This window comes from Macrotis lagotis, chromosome 2, assembly GCF_037893015.1.
Source record: "Macrotis lagotis isolate mMagLag1 chromosome 2, bilby.v1.9.chrom.fasta, whole genome shotgun sequence".
In the NCBI taxonomy this organism is placed as follows: domain Eukaryota; kingdom Metazoa; phylum Chordata; class Mammalia; order Peramelemorphia; family Peramelidae; genus Macrotis; species Macrotis lagotis.
The window spans coordinates 107,048,214-107,073,045 of NC_133659.1; the positions used below are offsets into that span (position 1 = coordinate 107,048,214).

The 24,832-nt window shown below is 40.7% G+C and overlaps 1 protein-coding gene across 1 annotated transcript; it reads right to left on the reverse strand.

The window, feature by feature from the left end:
- Nucleotides 1-116: 116 nt before the first annotated feature.
- On the reverse strand, nucleotides 117-23,483 carry EIF2D (eukaryotic translation initiation factor 2D). The gene is made up of 15 exons (XM_074222535.1): nucleotides 23,208-23,483; nucleotides 18,937-19,127; nucleotides 16,417-16,500; nucleotides 14,189-14,279; nucleotides 12,171-12,278; nucleotides 8,945-9,195; nucleotides 8,414-8,531; nucleotides 7,155-7,200; nucleotides 6,565-6,668; nucleotides 6,307-6,456; nucleotides 5,861-5,950; nucleotides 4,942-5,037; nucleotides 1,390-1,510; nucleotides 872-1,046; nucleotides 117-320 (listed from the first exon to the last, which is right to left on the reverse strand). Exons 1-15 carry the CDS (start codon nucleotides 23,261-23,263, stop codon nucleotides 250-252), a joined length of 1,752 nt encoding a protein of 583 aa, XP_074078636.1. The 5' UTR covers nucleotides 23,264-23,483; the 3' UTR covers nucleotides 117-249.
- Nucleotides 23,484-24,832: the final 1,349 nt, after the last annotated feature.

The window sequence follows — 24,832 nt, forward strand, 5'->3', positions numbered from 1 at the left end:
GTTCACTGGTTATAGCAGAGGGAAGTAACAGATGTGGAAATAAGGATGATAGAAAAAATATGAAAGATAGCCATAAAAATAGATTTAAAATATACATATATTATTCATATATACATCTATGAATAATGAGAATAAAAATTTATTGTGGTAAAGAATTACATTTAATCCTCTGAAAAGTTGAAAAGTCAGGTAAATTACCAGCTCAGAGATTTAGATTTCCAAGAAATGTGTAATTTGATACTACAGACATCACTTCTTCTTGCCAGTTTTGGGAGCCTTTTCCAAACCTTGGATATATTTTCGAGGGATGTTATATTCTTCTACAATGTAAAAAAAAATCACAAATGTCTCAGACTCACAGCACCTAAACCCTATTCCAATCATTCCCTGCCTTGATCCTCCCCCTTCAGCTTCTAAATGTTCAGCAAGTCCTTATACAGACCCATCTCTGTTCCTGGTCAACTAAGCTACCAGCAAAACCCAGCTTTTTGGGGAGCTTCTTGTTTTCCAGTCTTTCCATATTCAGGTAGCAATCCCCAATGCTCACTTGCTCTGGGAAGCTGCCAAAATGAGTGTCTCCCTTGTCTAGAGCAGGCCTCCATTACTTTATGACTCAGTTTGTACTCTAGTACATGGTCTTAGTGGATGACACTTTCAAGGCTTTCTTTAGTCATTTTTATGTCTGTTCAGGAGAGGCTGAATGTAAATTCCTTGAGGGGAGGGACCTAGTGTTTCCCCCCTTTTCTCTTCTCTCATAGCAATTGGAAGTGGGGTTTACTCCAAACAGGTGCTGAGCCTTTGATACCTGACTGACACTACCTTTTACTCTCACAAGACCTAGACGAGGCTTAACTAAGGGGAAAATACTCACCAAGCAAGAGCCGACTTAGATGATTGATCTGATTCCCTTGGATTTGAACCTGAAGAGCATTCTTAGCCCCAGGGACTGGGGTGATGGTGGCACTGGCCTGGCCCCGCTGCTGGAGGATGGCAGCCACAGAATTTGGGTCCAGACCAAAGACCTCAAGGTTTCGGATCAAGGTCACCTGTATGAAAAAAAGTCAGGATCAGATACAAATGGAAAGCAGACTTTGTGCTCTCTCTCTCTCTCTCTCTCTCTTGAATTAAGAGATTATGTTTCCTAGAATTTGTCTACTTTACAACTGCCTCCAAAACAAGAAAGAAAACCAGTAACTACCCAATCTTCAATGCGTGTGAGAGACACACACATAATAGACAGCTTTGGTAGGTAGTGAGTTCCCCATCACTGATGGTATTCACACAAAGGTTGGAATATCATAAAAAAAAGTTCCTGCTTAGGTAATGTAGAACTATATGACCCCGAAGTCCCCTCCAACTTTGAGATTTCATGGAGTTTATTATTTTTACCTTTTTATTGCATGCTCTCTGTGCCAAAGTGATGTCAATTGGACAGATTTTTCCTTTCTTCACAATAGGTTCTTGACCATAAAAGGTCATTTGATATGCAGGATTCAATCTTTCGAGGCACCTGAAATAGAGGGGTCAAGGAAGGTCAGAGTCCTACAGCCAAGGAGCTGCCCAAGTATTTCTCCTAGCACAAGCTATTCTCTTCCTTCCAGTGTCTGAGTCAAGGCACAAGCCCCCACTCCCCACTGGACAGAGAGAGAGAGAGAGAGAGAGAGAGAGAGAGAGAGAGAGAGAGAGAGAGAGAGTTACAAGTGGAAAATGAGTAGAAATAGCCTAAATCTTTGATCTGTTTTCAGTTACATAGTGGCCTGGAAATTTGCTTAATCTATTTATCCTATAGATGACAAACATCAGAACCTGCCTTTAAAAAGTTTTAGAAAAGCACCTTCTCCTCAGTCCTATTTTCTCTGTTCTTTTCTATCTTTCTTTAGAATCCTGCCTTCTCATCTTTTAATCATTATTTATTGTTCTTGTTCCTTCCCCTGTTCTTCCACTCTAGAGAGTACTCCAAAGTACTAGAAACCGTTCTAGGAACACTAAAAGTTCAACAACTCAATGTGGTGGAGGGGTGGAGGGTGGAGAGGGGGGAGACAAAAACTGATCTCATCACCAAATCCAATGGACTTTTTTCAGTCCTCAATCTCACTACCATCCTTGGACCATCCAAACACTGGTGACCAACTAACTCCTCCTAGAGCTATTCCCTTCTTCCTTAGCTTCAAAGTCACCATATAGACCTGGCTATCCTATGGCTCCTATGCATCCCTCTCAAATTACTTTTCTGTGAAGACTCTCCAGAGATGTGTCGTGATTCCTCTTCTCTCTCTCTTTTTTTTAGCTTTTTGTAAGGCAAACAGGGTTAAGTGACTCGCCCAAGGCCACACAACTAGGTAATTATTAAGTGTCTGAGACCGGATTTGAACCTAGGTTCTCCTGACTCCAGGGCTGGTGCTTTATCCACTATGCCACCTAGCCACCCATTTTCTCTTTTTTTAATCTATGCTTTCTCCTTCACTAACTGCAGTCACCCATGCAATCTCAAATATCATCTCTAGAAAGTTGACTTCCACATGCATCTTTCTACTCTAGATGTATTTTCCAAGCTCCAAACCCATGAATCCAACTGCTGATACAGTACTTCTACCTGGAGGGCTACAAATATCTCAAATTAAGCTACCCAAAACATAGTTTTTTATGGTTTCCCCCTAGACATATATGTCTGTGGACCTACAGTTTACCATCTATCATGTTCAAAATTCTGGAATTTTCATTCTCCCTCTCCCAAACACTTATAAGTCCTAGTGTCTCTATCTCTGTAGTATTTTCCTCTGTTATTGCCCACAGATACTACTATGGATAAATATACCATTTAGCACTCATCAGGTGCATTTAGAACCTCCTAGCAAGTCTCCCTGCCTCTGCTCTCCACCTATCTTATATAACAATGCCAGAATCACCTCTGGGCCTGATCATGCCACAGTTTATTTATAGCCAACCATGTGATATCTGAGTATTCAAGCAGCACCCCCTCCATTTCTCCAGTTTTCCATCTTAGACTCCCTTCCACACACTTTACTCTGTATCCTACTCCCCCCCACCCAGAAACCTGCCCCATGGGGCTCACCCTTCATGCCTTTGTTCTCTTTGTTTCTTATGCTCAGAATTTTCCCAACTCCAGTTCTTCAGTGGGATTTCTATTCCTTGGAAATTTTATAATTTTGGGCAAGTCACTCTCTAGACTTCAATATACTCATATGTAAAATAAACTTGGTCCAGGTGAATTCTAAAGTCTCATGCAGCTCTATATATGATCCTTCAAATCATGAGTCTATTTTACTTCATGAATTTAACTTGAAATATGTATACTTCTCTTGTGAGTTAAGCCCAACACCAAGCTATAAGTTCCATGGAACCATATGTTCTGTAAAACTTTTCTCCATTCTCAGCAGCTAACACAATGCTCTGCATTGTCTGTCTTAATACATATTTGATGACCCTTTAAAAAATGTGATGTGGGCAGAGCCAAGATGGTAGAGCAAAGACAGGGACTACCTGAGCTCTCCCAAATTATCCTCCAAATAAAATAATGCCTCAAAATAAATTTCAGAGTAGCAGGACCAATAAAAGGAGGGGCAAAACATTTTTCAGCCCAAGACAACTAAGAAGGTCAGTAGGAAAGGTGGGTATTACTGGACAGAGGAGCCCAGCACAAGTTGTGCCCTGAAAAAACAGTAGCAGGTCTTAGGCACAAATGACTCAACAAAGGAGGCTTCCAGAGCTCTCAGTCCACAGACACCAAGGAGACTGGATAATTCTTCAGAATACTACAGGTATCCCTTTGCTGGCACTAGGTGCAGAACTCTGTTATTCAATTCTGGGTCAGTCTAGGGCAGGACTGTCCAACCTTACTTTTAAAAGTTTTTTTTGAAACATAAACAATATATTTTGGATTTGCCATTTTAGTGAGAGCTCTGCAGAAGAGGTAGCTCAACTTCATTTACTAAAGCATTTAGTAAACCCACAGGGGGTTACATAAAATTGCACTGTGGGCTACATTTTGGACAGTCCTGGTCTAGGGCAAGAAAGAGCACTAGAATAATTAGAACATGTGGCTACAGGAAAGTGGGGACCTGGTCACAATTCCTAGGCTGAAAAAGGAGTGCTTGTATTCATTCACAGACCAGAGAACAGGTCAGGAGAACAGTACTCATACCAATTCAGAAGAACTGAAAACTTACAGACCCCCCCGCCCAGAACTAGTGCTGAAAGTTGCACAAAAAAATCTGAAGCCTAGGATGGTGCACCATCCTCTCTGGGAACTTTAAGGTTATAAGCCTAGAAATAGACTGGAAAAATTAACAAACAAAAAAAGAACCTGACTATAGAAAGATATTATGAATTTAGGGAAGTTCAAGACACAAACCCAGAAAAATCCAACAAAGTCAAAGCAGTCCTGCCTCTACTCTGCCATCTTAGTTCCCCCAAAGGATTTATGATGAAAAAAATTATTCCTGCTCCCCCCCAAGAAAGAACTGATAGAATCTTAATGCAGACCAAAGCATACTTTAAAAAATTCTTTATTTTTCTCAGTTGTTATTTTGGCTCATGTTTTCTTTCACAATATGACTACTATGCAAATATGTTTTTCATGACATATTTTTCATGTACAATCTATATCAAATTGTTTGCCCTCTCAGGAATGGCAGCATAGGGAGGGAGAAAAGAAAGAGAACTTGAAACTCAAAACTTTAAAAAACAAGTGTTAAAAATTGTTTTCTATATGTAATTTGAAAAAATTCTCAAAATAAATAAAAAATATGATGCAATTAGGTGATTCAGGGGAGGGAAAGAAAGGGAACAGAGAGAAATCAAGGAATAAGCATTTATATAGGACCTATTATGTGAAGACTCTGTGCTAAATGCTATTTTTTAAACAAATATTATCTCATTTGATCAGCAGTTTATAGTTGAGGTTATAGGAACCGCTTTTACCTTTCAATGAGTTTGTCCCATGGAAGCCTCAATACTGTGTGTTGTTCCTCTTTTTCCAAGATGCAGTCACACAAGATGGGATCTATTTTCACAAAACTAAAGGGAAAGAAAGATATTTAGATTTTTTTCATCTCTTGTCTAAGAGACACCTTCTATAATTTCACAATAGATTGAGAGTAAGATCATTTATCACATAATATCCCACACAGAGAAAAGAAACCATGTCAGAACTCCTGGAAATTGAACAAAGATCATGTTCAGGAAGAAAGATCACAGAACTGAGAGTTGAGAGATCTGGATTCTAGGCTTGACTGTGCCAACAACTAATTGGGTAAATATGGAGAACAACAACAGTTGCTCACTCTCCTTATATTTTCATCCAATAACAGCCCAGGAAGACAGGTAGGAAAACCTTCTTTTCTTCATGCCACTTCTCTGGGCTCAGCCTACCAGACTCTCAGTTGGAAGGATCCCAAGAGGCCTCATGGACATACAAGTAAGTTGTTTGTCATTTCCTTAAAGATGAGTTAACCCATTCTGTTAAATTCTAATTATTGGGAAATTTAACTTTACATCAAACCTATGTATTTTCTGCATAAACTCAATCTTTCTCTTTCATGTCAAACAGGATGAGTCTAATTCCACTTCTAGAAAATGATCCTTCAAATACTTGAGGACAGTTGTCATGTTCTCCTTGAGTTTTCTACTGTCTAGGTCAAACACTCCTAAATCTTTCAGTTGCCTTGTATATGGTCTACTGGCCCATCTACAAAATGAAAAAAAACCTGACCAATTAAATCTATAATGATCTCAAATTTTAGCATTCTCTGATTCATCAAAGAACCACCTTGCCCCCCCCAAAATCCCAAGGCAGTCTGTTTTTTAGGATAAAAGACCACATCACATGCTTTTTACTTACTTTTTGTTGTTCACATCAACCAGGTTGTTTTTCTTTGCATAGTCAATGATAATTGCACGGACCTCACTGCCTGAGAGGGTGCTCCCCTTCCTGGGAGGAAAAAGGGGTACAAGGAAGTGGATTCAACTATGATAAGATCTGATAGGGTTCTTTCCCCATCTTTCCTGCTCTATTTCTTTCCTGATGAGGTTGAAAGGGAACATGATAATTGACTATGGGTTGAACAGAAAGGTTTCTACTCTTTTCCCCATTTCATTAGACTCACAGAAACTTGCTGAAGAAGAGAGGCTTAGAGCAGAACCTATACAACAGAAAGCTAAGGGAAAGGAATAGAAATGCTAGCTTCACTAGAGAGGTGAGGTGAACTGAGTGCCAACACAGATCAGACTAGACCAAGGGGGCATCAAGCAGACAGAATTAATTTACAGATGTTCTCTGCAACTCACTTGTGGCCTGATGCCTGGAAGAGAGAAGTCATGTTGGCTGGGATACAGTAGAGGGATTCAATCTCCACTGGGTGATAAGGCTTTTCCTTGGAAACTTCTTGAACACTCTGGGAGGCTGGGGAGGGCTCAGGCACATCAAAAGAGATAATGCTGAAACCCATCAGGAGAAAAGATGAGAAAAAGCATTTTATGGCAGTGTCTATACACTCCCACTCCCACTCCAGGTAGACCCAAAGCTGCCTGGGACCTAATGCTCACCTTGGGTGTTTCCAGTCCACAGCTACAATGCTCTCCACACCTTTGCTCAACTCCTTCACCTGCACAATCTGCTCCTTCATCATGTGGCGTAGAAACTTGGAGAGCTAGGGGAGAGAAGATCATTGGCCAGAGCAATGGAAGAAATCCAAGGATTTCACTCATTCATTCACTCAACAAAGATCTCTTAAACTTTCTATATGCAAAGCACTGTGCTAAGTTGTGGGAGAAACCAACAAACTTGAGACATCGTCCCTACTCTTTTTAAATTGGGAACTCAGAGGCTCGTACTCCAAAGTGAGGTATATGTAGTTATGACCAAGATGATGTAGGGGAGCAGTAGACTGTGCTAGTTGAGTCTTACAGAACCCAGATGAAATATAAAGAGATCTAAAAATAAAGTGAGATAGGTATCAATCTATTCCTCAGGGCCAGGTCCAGAAAGGCACTATTTCCTTAGACCTGGGACATAGCTTCAAGGACTGGCTGACCTGGGCTGGCTAAGCCACAGGGACACTATTCCCTAGAAATTAGTTCCACTAATTCTGCTTGTCCCCTTCCCACCAATAGTCAGGCCAAGAGCCTTCACTTGCCTTTTTGTAGCTTGATTTCTTTATGTCCAACTGTTGTCCTTCAGGGCTAGAGACAGCAGAAATGCATGTTAAGAAAAGAAAGCAATAATAATGGAGGCTTGAGCATTGGGGTAACCATGCTGGGTGTAGGGACTTTTCTTCCCTGTTCTCCAATCCATTCTTAGGAAAGATAGGAAAGGAGACAGAGTCAAATCATTTAAAAGGGCCTCCAAGGACTAGAAGATGCTCTCAACGCCTCCCAATCCTGGGGCCCTTGTTATCTAGATTCTGGCTATTGGGTGCTATGAGATAAAAAACTGAGCCTTCTCAATAGCATCCCTAATCCAGTAGAATTCTGGCCCAAGTCACTAAGTCTTCAACATACCCCCAAACCACATTACTTAGATAGAAGGCCTTGAGAAGATGAAAGCAGAAAAGTAGAAGAAAAAAAATCACTAAAAACCAAGGCAAAGCTCATAAGAAGGGGGGGTTTTGGTCTCAAAGTTAGATCAGTTGAATTTTTTTAAAGGTCTCCCAGGTTTAATGCCTCACTGCAGCTTGACCAACTTTAGAACATCTATTTGACTTCTTTCTCCCTGACCAGCCCATCAGTTTCCTGGAGGGCATCACTTAGAAGGAAAAAGTCTTTGAAAAATAGGCACTCCTAAAGAAAAAGTGAATGATACTGCTATTTCAATTCAACAAGCATGTTATATGCAAGGCCTCATAATAGGACTCTTCCCTCAAATGTTTACAATCGAATGAGAGGAGATTTCCTGCACAGGATCTTCTCCTCTGTCAATGTGGGAAAATATTAACTACCTGAAGGCTAAAGTAATTATGAGGTATGGGATCCTCAATATTCACCTATGAAATTCTTAGGGAGGGGTGGCTAGGTGGCACAATGGATAGAGCACTGTCCCCAAAGTCAGGAGTACCTGAGTTCAAATCAGGCCTCAGACACTTAATAATTACCTAGTTGTGTGGCCTTGGGCAAGTCACTTAACCTCATTTGCCTTGCAAAAAAAAACTAAAAAGAATTCTTAGGGAAAAGTTCAGCCTGAATTTTCTAGATAATTTCTTCTTGGACCCCAATAGGGAAAGGTAACTTTTTTAAACTTGAATTCCAGTTAAGTGACAGAGTCAGAGGGCCACCCTGACTCTGCACCTTTTCTGGATATTCCCCCATTCTTTCTCCAATCAGAACACAGAGATGTCAGATAAGCAACTCTGACTGCCCAACCCACTGGTCTTCCATCCCAGTCTGGATCTCTCCATACCAGCAGGAAAACATGTGGCTGCCCAGGAAAGTGCTGGTGAGTAAAGGGAGATCAGCCTTTGTGACCCGGCACTTCAGGGCATGGAAGAAACATCTCAGTAGCAGCTCATCCATTTGCTCTAGAAGAAAAAGACAAAAGCATACACTGTCTGTCACTGAATGTTCTACAAGAGGAAGCCAGATAGAAAAAAAAGAGGAAGTCAGAGGTTAGACAAAAGGCTTGCCAAAAGGGACTGAAGTGGCCACAGCAACCTGGAAAGAGATCTTTTTTGACATTAAAAAAAAATCAACTGAATGAAAGATAAAATGACTGCTCAAAACTGTTCAATCTCTCCAAACTCTGAGAATCACAATATCTCAACTTTGGCCTCCAAGGATGTACATGGGTGAGTAAGAGGACCAAAGAGAGATGAAAAGAGAAATAACTATAGTCAGTGAGCTTATTCCCACCTCAATGCAAGGGATTTCCTCTAATACCTGGTCACACAATGGAAAGGAGGAAAGACCAAACTTGCTTTTGCTAGGGCAATACCTTGAATGGTCTTGTTATCATCAGCAGGTTCCTGGTCCACTCCTGCTTCCCTCAGTTCCTCGGTGGTTTCTGATGGGGGTGTCTTGTGAATTATGTTGCTCTCCTCATCTCCTTGCAGAGTGAGACATGCTATGTTTCCCTGAAGAACAGAATCTACCTGTACTGGTCCCTCCTCTTTGGCATTCCCCCCACATTCTGGAGGATCCTGGTCTGGGGCAATGGAAGGTGGAGATGATTTGTCTCCAAATTGCCTAGAAAACAGTCATATGAGAGGGTCAGAGCAGAACTGCTCTGGAAGGCAATTCAGAATGCCAGGAGCTAAGAGGGAAGAAATCTGAAAGAGCAAAATAGATGGAAAGCAGAGGGCCAAGATTTTCATTCCAATTCTATCTCTAATTCTTTTAGGGTTTTTTTGCAAGGCAAACAGGGTTAAGTGGCTTGCCCAAGGCCACACAGCTAGATAATTATTAAGTGTCTGAGACTGGATTTGAACCCAGGCACTTCTGACTCCAGGGCCAGTACTTTATCCACTACGCCACCTAGCCACCCCTTCTATCTCTAATTCTTAACCACAAAACCTCTACATCTTTAATTTGTCTTCTCTGAAATAAGGAAAGAATAATTCTTGCCTCATTCCTAACAATGAATGGATGATAATAACCTATACAGACTTCCCATGAATGAAAATGATTAAACCCAAAGCAACTAAAGAGAAACCAAAATTTAAAGTAGAAATAAAAACAAAAAACAGTGTTAAAAGTTTATCTTAATATACCAAATAAGATTAAGTTGATTTACCAATATCCATACTCATTTTCCTCTTATATTCCCTTTGTCTTCTCCCCAACCTCAAAAATTATCACAAATAATGTTTTTATTGTTTTAAAGAAAAAAGAAAGGAAAAGGTAATTCATAAAATAGCTCAACACATCAAGAAAATCTGATATCAAATACAGTGTTGTACATCCATGAGTTATCGTCTCTTCCAAATTGCCTGATGTGATCCAAGAAGCATTGGTTATAGGGGAAGGAGCCATGGGAGTGATCCTACTCTGCCATACCTTAAATGTGTGACTTTAGGTAGGTTTAGACATCAGTTTCCTCATTTGTGCAATAAGGGAGTTGAATGACTTGATCTCTAAGGTCCTGTTTAACACTCTGGGATTCTCCATGTACCATCAGGATTTATGACCAAACTGCCAATGAAAGCTTATCCCTGGAGGCTCCAGAGCACATTGAAAACAGGGATGACCCAAAAGGGAAAAAAATTGCCTTCCCAATTGCTAAGGAATTTTCCTTTTACATTTAATCAAATGTTGTAATTACTGTATATGTTGTCAGAACTAACTGATCATATGCCACAGTGTGCCTGAAGGTATGTGTATGAGCTAAGAAATAATGACTATCAAGAGTTGAAGACAGCTAACCTCAGGTTACTGGGAGAACTTTCTGATACAGATCTGACTGCAATCTACTTAAAATGGCCAGGAAAAATGACCACATTTTCATAGTACAAAGATTTGGGAAGGTAGATGAGGTAGATGAGAACAGACTGAAATATGCACAAACAATTCAAAAAATAGTCTGGGGGGTGGGAAAGGAGTATGTGTTCATCACTATACCCAAGATTAGAGAGCCAAAGCTGAACAGAGCTGGTGGTCTTGGGAGCTCCAGTCAGGGAGTCTAAAAGGTGTGCTAGGGCCATGCCAAACATTGCTACAAACAGATCAAGAGAGAATACTCAGTGATGGATGATCCCAGAGAATATTTATTCCAAGCCTACCCCACTATGGTTCCTTTAAATTATACTAACCAGTCAAACAATTAGCCTAATTAGTATTTGCAATGAGCCCTGTGGACTCAGATGCCAACCTAAGACTAGGTTGTTTACAAAATGCACTGTAGGGCGGCTACGTGGCATAGTGGATAAGGCACCGGCCCTCGAGTCAGGAGTGCCTGGGTTCAAATTCAGTCTCAGTCACTTAATAATTACCTAGCTGTGTGGCCTTGGGCAAGCCACTTAACCCTGTTTGCCTTGCAAAAACCTAAAAAAAATGCACTGTAGAGTGAGGACAATGAGGGCAAAATATCACATAGATGGTCAGGTATGTTTACTGAATTGTTTTTGCTTAACTATTTTTCTCTGTGATCAGTCAGGACAAAATTTCAGTGGGGGAAGGTGTGGGCAATGGACAGACCTGGAAATGACTAGGATAGAAAAACAAAAAGCACCAGTAAAAAAAAAAATTTAAATACAAAAGCAAGAAAATTCACTGTAAATTCTAGAACCTTTGTGTTAAAAGAGATCCTGGTTATGATTTCTCTCTCAACACATTCAATTTAGATCAATGTATAGCATGGAAACAATGTAGAGACTGACAGACTGCCTTCTGTGGGAGGGATGGGAGGAGGGAAGCACGATTGGGGGAAATTATAAAATTCAAAATAAATAAAATATTTTTAAAATTATAAATAAATAACTAAACATAAAAAATAAGATTCTGGAGGTCACTTAATTCAGCCTGCATCTTAACAAGATCATCCCTGACAAATGTTCATCCAGCCACATTCTGAAGATTTCCAGTGTTAGGGAGCCCATCACTTACAAAAACCACCCATTCTACCCCTGGACAGTGCTCACTGGGATAAAGAATAAGCCAACAAACTATTGCTTTTCTATTTGAGAAAAATACTTGGCAGGAAGCTAAGTGTTGTATCCATTACACTTAGCAAAAACCTATGAGTTATCTAGAAAAAAGCAAGGAGTGAAGTGATATGATGAAACAAAAAATGCCAAAATACAGTTGGTTATCATGAAAGTGACAGATTGGGGAGGGGTCTATTTTACTACTTTGGAGCCATTTCTGAACTCCTTGACCCCAGGAGACAGCCCTCCTCAGTTGATAGGTTCTGTTCTAGGTCTTATAACTACTATGCCATCTTCAGTTTCGGCAGTGCCTCTTTTACAAAGAAGCATGGATGACTCTCTCATAAGTCTTCATAATATCTTTATGATATGGAAAGGGGCAGAAACAATTCTCTAGTGTGAAGGGGGCCTCAAGGATTAGACTAACTCATTTTCAACTCTTTTTACCGATGAGAATACTGAAGCTCAGAGAAGTCAGTGGTAAAGACAAGATCACAGCTTACATGGCTCTATCCCCAATCTTGGGCTTTTCTACTCCACTCCACCTCAGTAAGGAAATGGGAGAGACATTATCCCTACCACAAGTGGTCAAGGTAGGTGTGGAGCACTGTAAAGCCTCTCCCCTTCAGTCCAGAAGCCAACATCTCAGTTGTAGACATAGTAGCCACTCCTATTGCAACAGGAACCCTAAGAAAAGAAAAGAAACAGTATCAGAATCTTTCAAGGGCAGATAACATTGAATCACTCCCACATGGCAACAGAAGCATAACCCTGCTCATCATGGTAACTAAATGGAGTCCATTTTCAATTACCTTTTTTGTATCCAATCAGTATTCACCCTCCAAAATGAAATTACATTTCTATTGATATCATCATTATCTAAATTTACTCCTAATCTGACATTTAGCAGCTATGACCTTAAGCAAATCACTTAACCTGTTTGCCTCACTTTCCTCACTTGTAAAGCAACTACTTCATGGGTATCATATGAGATAATATTTGTAAATCAGTTACTACAGTCCCTGGTTCATAGTAATTGCTACATAAATATTAGTTATTTTATCATCATCATCATCATCATTTTATAGAGCATCAGCTAAAGCAAGAATACTGGTGGCTCCCTTGTAAACAAAAGAAAATTAATTACCTTTCCCATTTGCAATGAAAATATAAACTAGAAAATCATGAAAACTACACTAATACTCTGAACAAGTCTCAGTGGTGATACTACCAATCTCCAAGATAAAGTAGTAGGCAGGAAAAAAACCTACGAAGCAAGGACATATGGAGAAGATCAAAGGTTTTTCAGTTTCTTCTAAATTGGTTCTTTATAGAGTATATTTAGCTATTGTGAAAGGCTGTGAATTCTTAGAATATCAGATACTAGCATGTATATTCAACCACATCTTACAAAATTCAAATATAAGTGTTCAGTCTGACATGTGGTATTATTATACTTCCTTTCTATTTTCTCAATGCTTCCTTCCATTGGCACAAATAATTGAGTTGATGATAATGACCATGCCTAGTCACTGGCTGGGTAGGCAGGACAGGTGTAAAAGGGAGGCAAAGAGTTGAGGGAATGTATACAAGTTCTATAAAGAAAGTTTAAAGCCAAAGCTTACAATACTTGAACTCTAAAATAAAGTTTCAACAAGAATTAATGACTTAGAGCATCTAGGTGGCACAGTGGATAGAGCACTGATCCTGGAGTCAGGAGGACCCAAGTTCAAATGTGACCTCAGACACTTAACAATTACCTAGCTGTGTGACCTTGGGCAAATCACTTAACCCCACTGCCTTGAATAAATATTTTTAAAAAAAAATGACAACATGTAATTGAGGGAAAAATAATATATATATATATATATATATATATTTAAAAGAAAAACAAAACTTTAAAAACAAGAATTAATGACTTCATCCACTATGAGTCAGTTCCTATTATGTACAAAATTCAGATTAAAAACATCCAACTGCTTAAATTCTAAAGTGATCCCCACTAGGTTCAGAATTCATCTGAGTTAGAGCTTAAAATAATTTTATTAACAAATTTTTAAAGGTCAAATTGACCATAGCATCCTCATTTCCCTAGCTGTGATACTGGAGAAAAAAATGAATGAAATCAATATTCTTTTCTATTCACTCAAAATCATCTCTAGGCAAGCAGTCAAGAAAATATTTTCAAGGCTGCTTTAAGTAGAGTGCCTGATTCTAGAAGGCTCCATTATGAGATCAGGTGGAGAGCTACCAAAGATCTGAAATTAAAATTCTGTAAAATCTTCCTTTCTTCTTTTCCCCCTTCTCCCATAGAATACTCATTTTAATTCTCTCTTTCTCTGTTTTCTCTCTCTCAAAAGAGACACACTGGGTGAGGCACAACCCAGTACTATAACCACTTAAGAGACCAGCTCTTCCTGACCATACAGAGGACCCAAACAATTAAACTATCTTCTCATTTCTGCCCCTATGTGCCTCACAAATTTTTATCATCTTCCCTCTCCTCTCATAAAGTTGTCTTTTCCTCTGGTTCTCCCATTCTTTTCTCTCCTTAGCCTCTTCCCTGCCCCCCCCTGAAATTGGATGGTATATAATACCTGCTCCCAACCAAGGTGATGGCACAGAGGTCACCCTGCTGTACCTGAGGAAGACCAGTAGGTGGCACCACGAGCCCAGGCAGCATCAAATCTACAATACAAAATAGAAAACATTACCCAAAACATTCCACTTGATTGTTTTATCACATCAGTAAATCACAGAATTTTAGAGCTGCAATGGTCCTTGGAGGTTACTTAGTTCAATTATTTCCAAAAGCTTCTGCAATAAATTATTGAAGGAATCCTTGGACATTAAAAAGTAAAAACATGGTAACCACCATTTTATTTACCTCAAGTGATTTAGGTACAGTCCCATATAGATAGAAAATTAAACCAAAGGACCACAGGAATAACCACTATTCAATACTGATATCCCAAGCCAACCCCTCCAGAGTCATCCTTTGCTCTATTACTTTTTGAGGGATCTAGAAAGTTAGAATTCCTATTCTTAATGTACTTTAATTGGGGAATGGCTTAGCAAATTGTGGTATATGTATGTCATGGAACACTATTATTCTATTAGAAACCGGGAGGGAATGGGAATTCAGGGAAGCCTGGAAGGATGCTGAGTGAGATGAGCAGAACCAGAAAAACACTGTACACCCTAACAGCAACATGGGGGTGATGATCAACCTTGATGGACTTGCTCATTCCATCAGTACAACAATAAGGGACAATTTGGGACTGTCTGCAATGGAGAATACCATCTGTATACAGAGAAACAACTGTGGAGTTTGAACAAAGACCAAGGACTATTACCTTTAATTTAGTTTAAAAAACTGATATCTTATTGTCTGATCTTGCTAGCTCTTATACTTTATGTTTCTTCCTTAAGGATATGATTTCTCTCTTATCACATTCAATTTGGATCAATTTATAAACATGAAAACAATGTAAAGACTGGTAAATTGCCTTCTGTGGGGGGGAGGGAAGTAAGATTAGGGGAAAAATTATAAAACTCAAAATCAATACAATCTTTAAGTACAAAAAAAAAAGAATTCCCCATTCTTAAACTCTTAAAGCCAACCCCAATAATGTCTTCTTTATGCTCAGACAAAAACCTGGAGAGACTATATGTATATACTCTTTCCCATTTAAACTAAAATTCCTTCAGAATTCAATGAGTTTTTTTCATCCTGAGATACACTGAGACACCTCTACACTAAAATGGTCAAAACTACCCTTTTTCTCTAATCCTTTTAATTGCCTGAACTCCTCTGATCCCTCTACCTACTAAGGATATTCCAACATTTAAATTAAGGTCCTTCATTAGGAAATGCTAATTTTAATTAGAAACATGTCCCACTATCTCATTAATTGTGGATTCCTTACAATGCACTTACTGCTTTGATCTGAGGAACCCCCAAAACAAACACAGCATTTTTCAAAATTTGTTTTCAGAGCTAGAACAATTCCAGAGACTATGCACAAGAAGAATAGAATCAAAATTTCCATTCTGCCATCTACTTAACCAAGAAAAATATAGTGCAAATCATACTCCTAGGGACAGGAACTCATCTGTAATCCAAAAAAGTCTGTTCGATTAGAATGAATTCATAGGGGAGGCTCCTGATTACCTAAGTGATGGATTATATAGACACTTCCTCCAAAACCATATTAGACAGCTTCAGAAGGAGAAGTATATATGGATATTTTTTGTTTGAGAGGAAGGAGGGAGGGAGGAATGTACCTAAGATGGTCTTGACCTTGTTTCAAAAGGGGGAGGGGATATTAGAACTAAGGAAGAGACTTCATGAAGGAACTACCAGAGTTCCCTATATTAAAATCAGATCAGCTAAGGATCCTAAACTCCAAAATGTAGTGAAAATAAAAGCTACATACAGAAGGAAAATTACCAATTTAATGCTATTACTTTGGCAAGATTTATGCCCAGTTTGAATTACCAAGAATAAAAATGACATGAAAAACTAAAAAAATTAAAAACAGCATTAATTTCTCTACTTGAGGACACAAGTTGCAAAATATATCATTATACTAACAAGAATGAGGTTGGGAAGAGAGGCAAAGCACTGGGCCTTCTAAATGGGTTTTGTCACTGCACTGTGACCTGTCTGTTTTATAGACCCCAGATACATATTTGTGGATTCTTTTCAATAAGCCTCATAAATAAATCTAGATCCTTGAAAAACTTCATCTTAAACATCTTACTCTTTCCTTGGTGGAATTAAAAAAAACCAACCCAAATGAATAGACCAACATTTCCTTACCTGCTCCCCCAACAAGTTTGTCCAACACAGGAGGCCATGTTGTGAAGGCTGGCAGAAGACTAGGGTAAGACCATAGGGTGTACACTGTCCAAAAAGAAGTCCACAGTAATAAAATCTTATATTTTCACAGAATTTTACAATCTTCAAAATACTTATATTCTCATGTGAGTCTCACACGAACCATATTACATCAACATGGCAAGCATATTGCAAGTGAAAAAGCTGAGGCACAGAAAGGTTAATGGACTTCTCCAGGGTCAGTCACTTAACTAGTAACTTAACTAATAACTAGCAGAGAGGAAAGGACTAGAACTAAGACTTCTAGCTCTCAGGGCAAGGCTGTTTCCAATACATTATCCTGCTCTGTAACATGTTTTATCTATTCTCTTTCATTTGGAACTGATTATTGTCTTCTAATATTTGTTTCTGAATTTGCCTAACAGACTCCTTTGAAGGCCAAGACTATTGTGTTATACTTCCATGGAGAGACCTGGACCTTGAGGTTACTTGTGATTCTTAGTCTAGAAGCAGCTATGAAGAACTCACTATAATCCAGTCACTGGGCTAAGGGCTGAGATTGCAAAGAAAGACAAAACTGTTCCTGCTCTGCCACTCTGCAAATTCCACTAACCTAGTCAGTCCAGCTTCTAAGAGGACTAACAAACTATAGCAATAGAGTCACTTTAACTAGAATAAAGGAAAGGCCCTTGGCTCAGAGTGCAGCTATGAGGTACATTGCTAAGAGGCAAGTGCCATCCCATCTGTCACAAATGTCTTTTTGATATCTTCAAAGGGTTGCTTCCCTTAATTTCTATATCAAATGTCAATAGTTAATTAGATTTCAACAACACTCTTTTTACCTCTTTCTCTTTTGGAGGATCCAGGTGGATATTTTAATTAGGTTCAGTCCTTTAGAATCTTTTTCTCACAATCTTTCTGTATATTATGCAAGGATGTGGAACAACAGTGGGGGTCATGCAACCATGACAACTGGATTCACTACAAAGTCAAATTATTTAATTCCAACTAGCCCTCAAGGTAATCTTTATGTTCTTCTTTGACTACTTCTTTCCCTACTGTCTGTTCCAAAACTTATCCACTCCAATATGGTACGTCCAAATGCACTCTTAGCAAATGAGCTCTTAAATGCCTGCTTTACTGAAAAAAAAGCCAGACTATCTGTTCTGAATGTCCTCATATGCCCTAATCCACATCTCAACAGTCTATAATTTCACTCATCTTTCCTTTTCATTCCAATCTCTAAGGAAAAGGAGGCCATACATCTATTCCCAATATGTCTCCTGAACACAGCTATACAGATTATAGCAGCTAGACATTTTCTCCTGGATGTCCCATTAGCATCCCATATCCAACATGTCCAAAACAGATTTTACTATTTACACTATCTTCCAAGTCACTCAGATAACATTGGGATCATCTTATTCCTTATTCCACCTGCTCAAAACCCAAACAGCTCCCTAGTTCAGATTCTCAACAGCTCTGACCTGGGATACTACATTAGCTTCCCAATTGGATTCTCTGCTCCTAACTTCTCCCCAGCTAAACTAACCTTTTTTTTGCAAGGCAATAGGGTTAAGTGACTTGCCCAAGGTCACACAGCTAGGTAATTATTAAGGGTCTGAGGCTGGATTTGAACTCAGGTCCTCCTGACTCCCAGGTCAGTGCTCTATCCACTGCACCACCTAGCTGCCCCTAAACTAACCTTCTTAAAACTAGTCTCACCACACCATTAAAAAACTCCCATTGTTCTCAGTTGGATATGAGGTTTTCCATAGTCACACTACAAACTACCTTTCAAGCCTTATTTCCTTTTACTCCCTTCCACTTACTCCATATTCCAAACTAGTTTTAAAGCCTGACATTCCCTTTCTCACTTCTTTTCATTCATCTAAGTCCCCATACTTTTGATATGCAGCTTTCCAGAACTCTTCTATTCCTTCAAGATTCTACCACCTCTGGGAACTCTTCTGAGACCCACAGTTGTTAGCACCCACTCCCTCCTCAAATTAATTTTATTTTCTTACTTATGCAAATAGATCTCCCTCCCTCAATGAAATATAAGCTCCTTGAGGGCTACAACTGTTATGATTTTATCTTCTATTCCCAGCACAATGCTTTGAGTAGGATTGATACCTAAGAAATGTCAACTGAACAAAAATAGCTAAGGCTAGAGTCTCCCTTTCCCTTCCTTAAAGGAACATTATGGGATGTTCACAGGATTCCTGTTTTTTTTTGTCCAGTAATCCTATTGATAGTTTTTGTCCTTTACTTCAGAGCTTTCCTCCCAATCTATTTCCTTCTATCTCCTTTCATACTAATTCCTTCCCTGTTCCTGATGTGGTCTTGGTCACAAGGATTATCATTCTAGTATAAGGAAAAAAGAAGTTTGGAAAAGGCAACTGGTTATTTTTAATAATTGTCTGGATTTGGGAGAAGAACAAGGAAGAGAAATGGGAAAGAGAAAGAAGTACCAGAAGGACTACTGTCCCATTTGCATACCTGTGGGATACAGAGTTCCCTTCAGTTCAAACACAACGGGGTTTCCACCACTCACATACACAGTGACTGCATCTCCTTTGTGAGAATAGAGCTTCACAATGTTGAGCTCATCCTTTCCAGGCACTAATTCAGAAAGCTGCTTGGGACCAAAGGCAGGGAAAGCAGTTGCCACATCAGCCCGAAGCTTCCTCCTAGAAAAAGCATAACCATTATTAAAGAGGTAAATGCAGAGCAACCTCTCTCTCTGATAAAGAGGAGTGGGGGAAATGACACACACATTAAAAGACAAAATGAAATCTCAAGAAAAACTACTTCTAGAATAAGTAGCACTTTAAGGTTTACCAAGGGCTTTCTACACAACAACCCAAGGTGGGGTATTATTACCCTCACTTTACAGACAAGGAATTGAGGACCAGGGAGATACAAATCCTTTGTCTCAGGTCATAGAACCCCAGGTCTCCTGGTTCAAGATACAAACTTGCATTCACCACACTTTCTCAGAGCAAAACATTCTGCTTCCAATGCTGCAGGGATTCCCATTTCTTTCTCTATCACTAACCCATCCCATACAGTTTCCTGGGGAACAGAAATGGGAAGGAATAGCTCATCTCATATATCTAGTGAGTTATAAAAATAAAGCATACTTTAAAGAAAGAGCTATAATGATAAGTTAGTATTTATATAGTGCTTTAAAGGTTTACAAAAGACAGGAGATAGAACTAATATTATCCCCATTTTACAGAGCAGGAATTAAGGCAGACAGAGGTTAAGTGACTTGTCCAGGTTTACCCAGCTAGTGTCTGAAGCAAAATCTGAACTCTAGTCTTCTAAACTGAAAAGACTTCTTAGGCCATGTATCTGCTTGTCTTTTATACTTACATGAAAACTGAGTCGGGTCAGCAGCAGAAGATTATAGAGCAGGGGACAAGTTATTGCTGACCCCAAAGTGATCCTTTGGCCATCATAAGTCCATCCTCTAGCTTTTGTCACCACTTAACCCCACATAAACCTCCTTCATTTATCTACCCCCTTCCCCTGACTCCCAAGGCAGCTCATCCCTTTCCTAACCTCTTTATTTCTGTTAAGAAATTCACCATCTAAACAGATAGCTTATTGTCTGATCTTGTTACCTCTTAGACTTTTCTTCTCTTTAAGGATATGATTTCTCTCTCATCACACCCAATTTGGATCAAGGTACAACATGGAAACAAAGTAAAGACTGACAGAGTGCTTTCTGTGGGGGGGAGGGAAGCAAGATTGCGGGAAAATGTAAAACTCAAATAATAACTTTAATAAAAATAAATTTAAATTTAAAAAAATTCACCATCCTTAACAGTAACCCAAGTTGGAAACTTCAGGGTCATCTTCTCATTCTCAATGAACTATCTGATCCAATTAGTTGATTATTGATTCTGCCTGTGACATCTCTCTTCTCAGTCAACTCTCCACCCTAATTCAGGGGCTCATCACATCTAACCCAGAGTACTACAATAGCCCTCTAATTAGTCTCACTGCCTCTTCTCTTCCCATCTCCAAATTGTCCTCCATATAAGTTGCCAAAATGATGATATTCCAAAAGAACAAGCGTAACCTCATCAGTCCCCTGAACAACAAAACTATAGGGGCTCCATATTGCCTCTAGGCACAAATACAAACTTTTCAAGCAGATGCCAGCATTCCTTTTTAAGTTCCATAATTCCCCCACCATGAACTCTATAGCCTAGCCAAACTGGCTTTCTTGTTTCCTTCTGGCTCCACATACAAAACTCCATCTCCCATCTCTGAATATTTCCAGTCTGTCACTCAAACTTGAACTGCACTGCATCCTATTGTTCTCCTCTCAGAATTCTGCCTCCTTTCTTCTAAGTCAAGCTCAAATAACACCCCTTACATGGGGTCTTCTGAGACTGCCTCTTCCAAGAGGCAATTTTCCCTCAACACTATTATTCTGTAACCAATCAGTTTATCAAAAAACGAGGACTTATCAATTGCCAGGTGTTGTGCTAGGCTCAGAGGATACTAATATAAGAGAGAACTAGAGCAGGGACTAGCTCTTTAGGAACACAAGTCTTCTAGGAGAATATATACCATGTTCAGAAATATAGGTGTTTCATATATATATATATATATATATATATATATATATATATATACACACACACACACATACATATATATGTGTGTGTATGTGTGTTGTGTGTATATATGTATCTGTACACACACTTATGTACATGTGTGTATGTGTATACATACACTGGAGAAAAGAAATCGGAAAAGGTCTCTTGAAGAAGATGGCATTTAAGTAGAATCTTGAAAAGAGCCAGAGATTTATAAGAGGCAGAGGTGAGGAAAGAATATTTGAAGAATGTATAAAAGCATAGGAGGAGAGATACCATAGACTATCAGGGAAAGGAAACATGTGATAGATCAGTTCAGTTGGAGAAGAGTTAATAGCAATGAGAAATCTTTGAAACTTCTTGAGCTGGAGAATGACACCATCAAGTCTGTTCAAGAGAATGTCAGTTTGGAAGTTCTATCTATATTTTACATTTACCTGGCACCACCACATCACTCCTGCCTTATGAAAATCTTATTCCCCTCCACACACACTTCAGTCCAGATAAACTGGCATTCCGGCTGTTCCTCATTCTGGCACTCATCTCTCATGATCCCTAAATTTTACTCCCTGGTATGAAATCCTTCCCCTTCCTCTCTCAAAATTCCTGGTTTTCTTCCAAGCTTAGCTCAAGCACACTTTCTCTGCCTTGGGACCCTTCCCTGCATAGCAGCTGCTAGTATCTTTGCTTCAAAAAAGTCACATTGTATCTATTTGGTATGCTCCTATGTATCTATGTCTATACTGCAGTCAGCTCTATCTTGATACAATGTAGATCCCTAGAAGACAGAGACTGTGGTCAACGTTTTTTAAATCCCCAAAACCAAATGCTGTAACTGGAATGCAATAGGCATTTTAAAAGTTGTTCAACCTTCTTTTGGAGGAGACCATTAAAAGTGCAAGTTGATTGTGACTCCTGGAACCTCAGAGCTAGCTAGCTGTCTTTTAAACTCTAACACCTCTCACAGGCCTGGCAAAAAGGTACTTAATAAATACTTGTTGATGGAAAAAGCCTGGGAGAAGGCAATAAGAATTTTTAGCATTGTGCTAAGCTTGACAATATTATTTTATTTGATCTTCAGGACAACCTTGTGAGAGGTAGGTGCTATCTTTTGTTCACATTTTACACTTGAGGAAACTGAGACAGATTATTTATTTTTGGTTTTTTTACAAGGCAATGAGGTTAAGTGACTTGCTCAAGGTCACACAGGTCATTTTTAAGTGTCTGAGGCCGAATTTGAACTTAGGTCCTCCTGACTCCAGGACCGGTGCTCTATCCACCTAGTTGCCGAAAGAATCATTGGATTCTTTTTTTTAAGGTTTTTGCAAGGCAAACGGGGTTAAATGTTTATTTTTTATAAATTTAGCTCAGTTCCCTGTGCAAGGCAATGGGGTTAAGTGGCTTGCCCAAGGCCACACAGCTAGGTCATTATGAAGTGTCTGAGACCACATTTGAACTCAGGTCCTCCTGACTCCAGGGCCAGTGCTCTATCCACTTCGCCACCTAGCCACCCCGAGACAGATGATTCACTCCGGGTCACAAAGCTAATAAACGTCTACGCCTGCTCCATCACCCCACTTAGTGACCTTAAATGCTGGCTTGAACCGAATCTCCAGAAGTATTGAACAAACTCACTGGCTATTCTTAAGCGCCGAAATGGCCCGGTCGTGAGATCTGTTTGGGAGTCCTTTCCGAAAACAGAAAAGCGAATTGCAACTTATCAGTGGATAGGACTGAACCGACGTGCACAGTGGAGAGGGGACCCCATGGGGATGTGTCCTCAGGGGGTGCCACACACCCGTTTCTCGAGGGAACCCCCCAAAAACGTTTCCTTCTCTCACTCGCGTTCTGAGTGTGCTAAGAAGGGAGCTCCAGAGGCAGAGCGCGCTGGAGCTGACCCCCCCAACCCTGCCGAGGACAGGCCCCCTTCTCCCACGCGGGTGCTCGGGCTCGGCACCGCCCACTCCTCCTCAGCCCAGTGGGGCCCCACCCCGCCCCCGGGCCCGTCCCGCACCTCGCCACGCCTGGAGAGCACTAGAAAGGAGGTCCCGGCCCCCAGGGCTCCGGGGCTCGCGTCGGGTCCCAGGCCCCTCCCGGTCTGGAAGCCCCCGCGCTCCCCCAGACCCCCCTCGGGCGGAGCCCCGCGACCCTCACCTGTCCGATCCCTTGACCGCGGTGTTGGACTTAACGCGAAAGGCCTTAGCGAACATGACGCGCCCGGACCCGCCGCGGCCGGCGGAGCAGAGCAGGGCGGAGCCTAGGCCCGGGGACGGCCCCGGCGCGCCTGCCGAGCAGGGGGCCCCATCACGGCCAAGGCCAGCCCGGGCCCCGGCCGGGGACCCTGGGGAGGGCCATGCCCGTCCTGCGCCTAAAAAGGCCCGGCCAGAAACCGAGGTTCGTCCTCGGCCCCCGGGGGGAGACTGACGGGCGGGAGCGGCTTCAAAAGGGGGGCTCCGCCCCTTCCGGCCTGAGCCTCCGCCCCCAGGCACCACGAGGTAGCCGCAGAGACCCCCGCCGGCCGCTCTTTCCGGTACAAATCCCCCAGCTTTTTTTTTAAACATCTCAGTCCATCAGGCCCCAACCCAGGAGTCATCCTGGATTCCTCTCTATCCTTCATCCACCCAGAGCCAAGATGTTGCCAAGGCAGCACCCTTTCCAACGTGCCCTGAATACACCCCCACCTGGATCTTGCAAAAGCCTGCTAGTGGGTCTTCCTCCGAAAACACCCCTTCCTGCTCTGACGCTGCCACCCTTCTGGGCCAGCCCTCATCACCCCCCCCACACACACACACACCTTGAGAAAGTCAGTCTTCCTCTGAAAACACCCCTTCCCTGCTCTGACGCTGCCGCCCCCTGGACCAACCTACATCATCTCCGGTCTAGACATTGCTGGTGGGTCTTCCTGCCTCATGTCTCTCCCTGCTCCAGAACACCTTCCTTTCAGTTCACAAAGTGATCTTCTATGGCACAAGTCCGACCCTATCAATCCCCTCCACCCCCACTTGATAAACTCCATTGACTCCTTAACGCTTCCTTGCCTGGTAACTTGTCTTATGCTGATCTTTCTTGACACTTTTCTTTGATGGCTCAGAAGATATCTTGAGATCTTTTGGTACACCATAAGTCCATGTTCTTCTGAATATTATTCTTTATTGAATACAAATAAAAATGTGTGTGAAGTGCAAGGGTGTTAGTGAAACCAAACTGTCTCTAAGGAATACTCTCAAAGTGGCTTCACTGAATGAATCCATGATGTATGCCTCTTTCTCTCTAAAAGTGGATTATGTGGGAGGAATTTGATTGAAGTTTCTAATGATTGGCCTCTGGTTGCTTGTGGTTTCCTTATAACTTATGTTCTAAATAAAAGGTTTGGGGGCAGCGGATAGAGCACCAGCACTGAAGTCAGGAGTACACGAGTTCAAATCCGACCTCAGACACTTAATAATTATCTAGCTGTGTGGCCTTGGGCAAGCCGCTTAACCCCATTTGCCTTGCAAAAATAAAATAAAATTAAAAAAAAAGGTTTGGACCAGAGGGCCTTGCTCTAGATTAATGTTCCTTTGATCTTTTGTTATTTGTAGCTACCTGGGATTGGAAGAGTGGAAAGAATATTTAAGAGTTAGAATATTCTGGATTCTCATACATAATAGTCACTTTACATCTGAGTTTCAGTTTCCTCATCTATGAAATGAGGATGATTTATATAGTCATGAAGATCATTAGGGTAGAATTTTAAAAGTACTAGATTTAAATCTGAAGTCCCAAGGTAGGACTTGTGA

Excerpts from the sequence above, each read along its gene's own strand:
- EIF2D (XM_074222535.1), bottom strand. The coding sequence starts at position 23,263 with ATGTTCGCTAAGGCCTTTCGCGTTAAGTCCAACACCGCGGTCAAGGGA. Across the intron at positions 5,038-5,860 it reads GTTGATGTGAACAACAAAAA|TTTTGTGAAAATAGATCCCA; the intron begins GTAAGTAAAAAG and ends CTTTCCCTTTAG. Across the intron at positions 1,047-1,389 it reads AGAGAGCATGCAATAAAAAG|GTGACCTTGATCCGAAACCT; the intron begins GTAAAAATAATA and ends TTTTTCATACAG.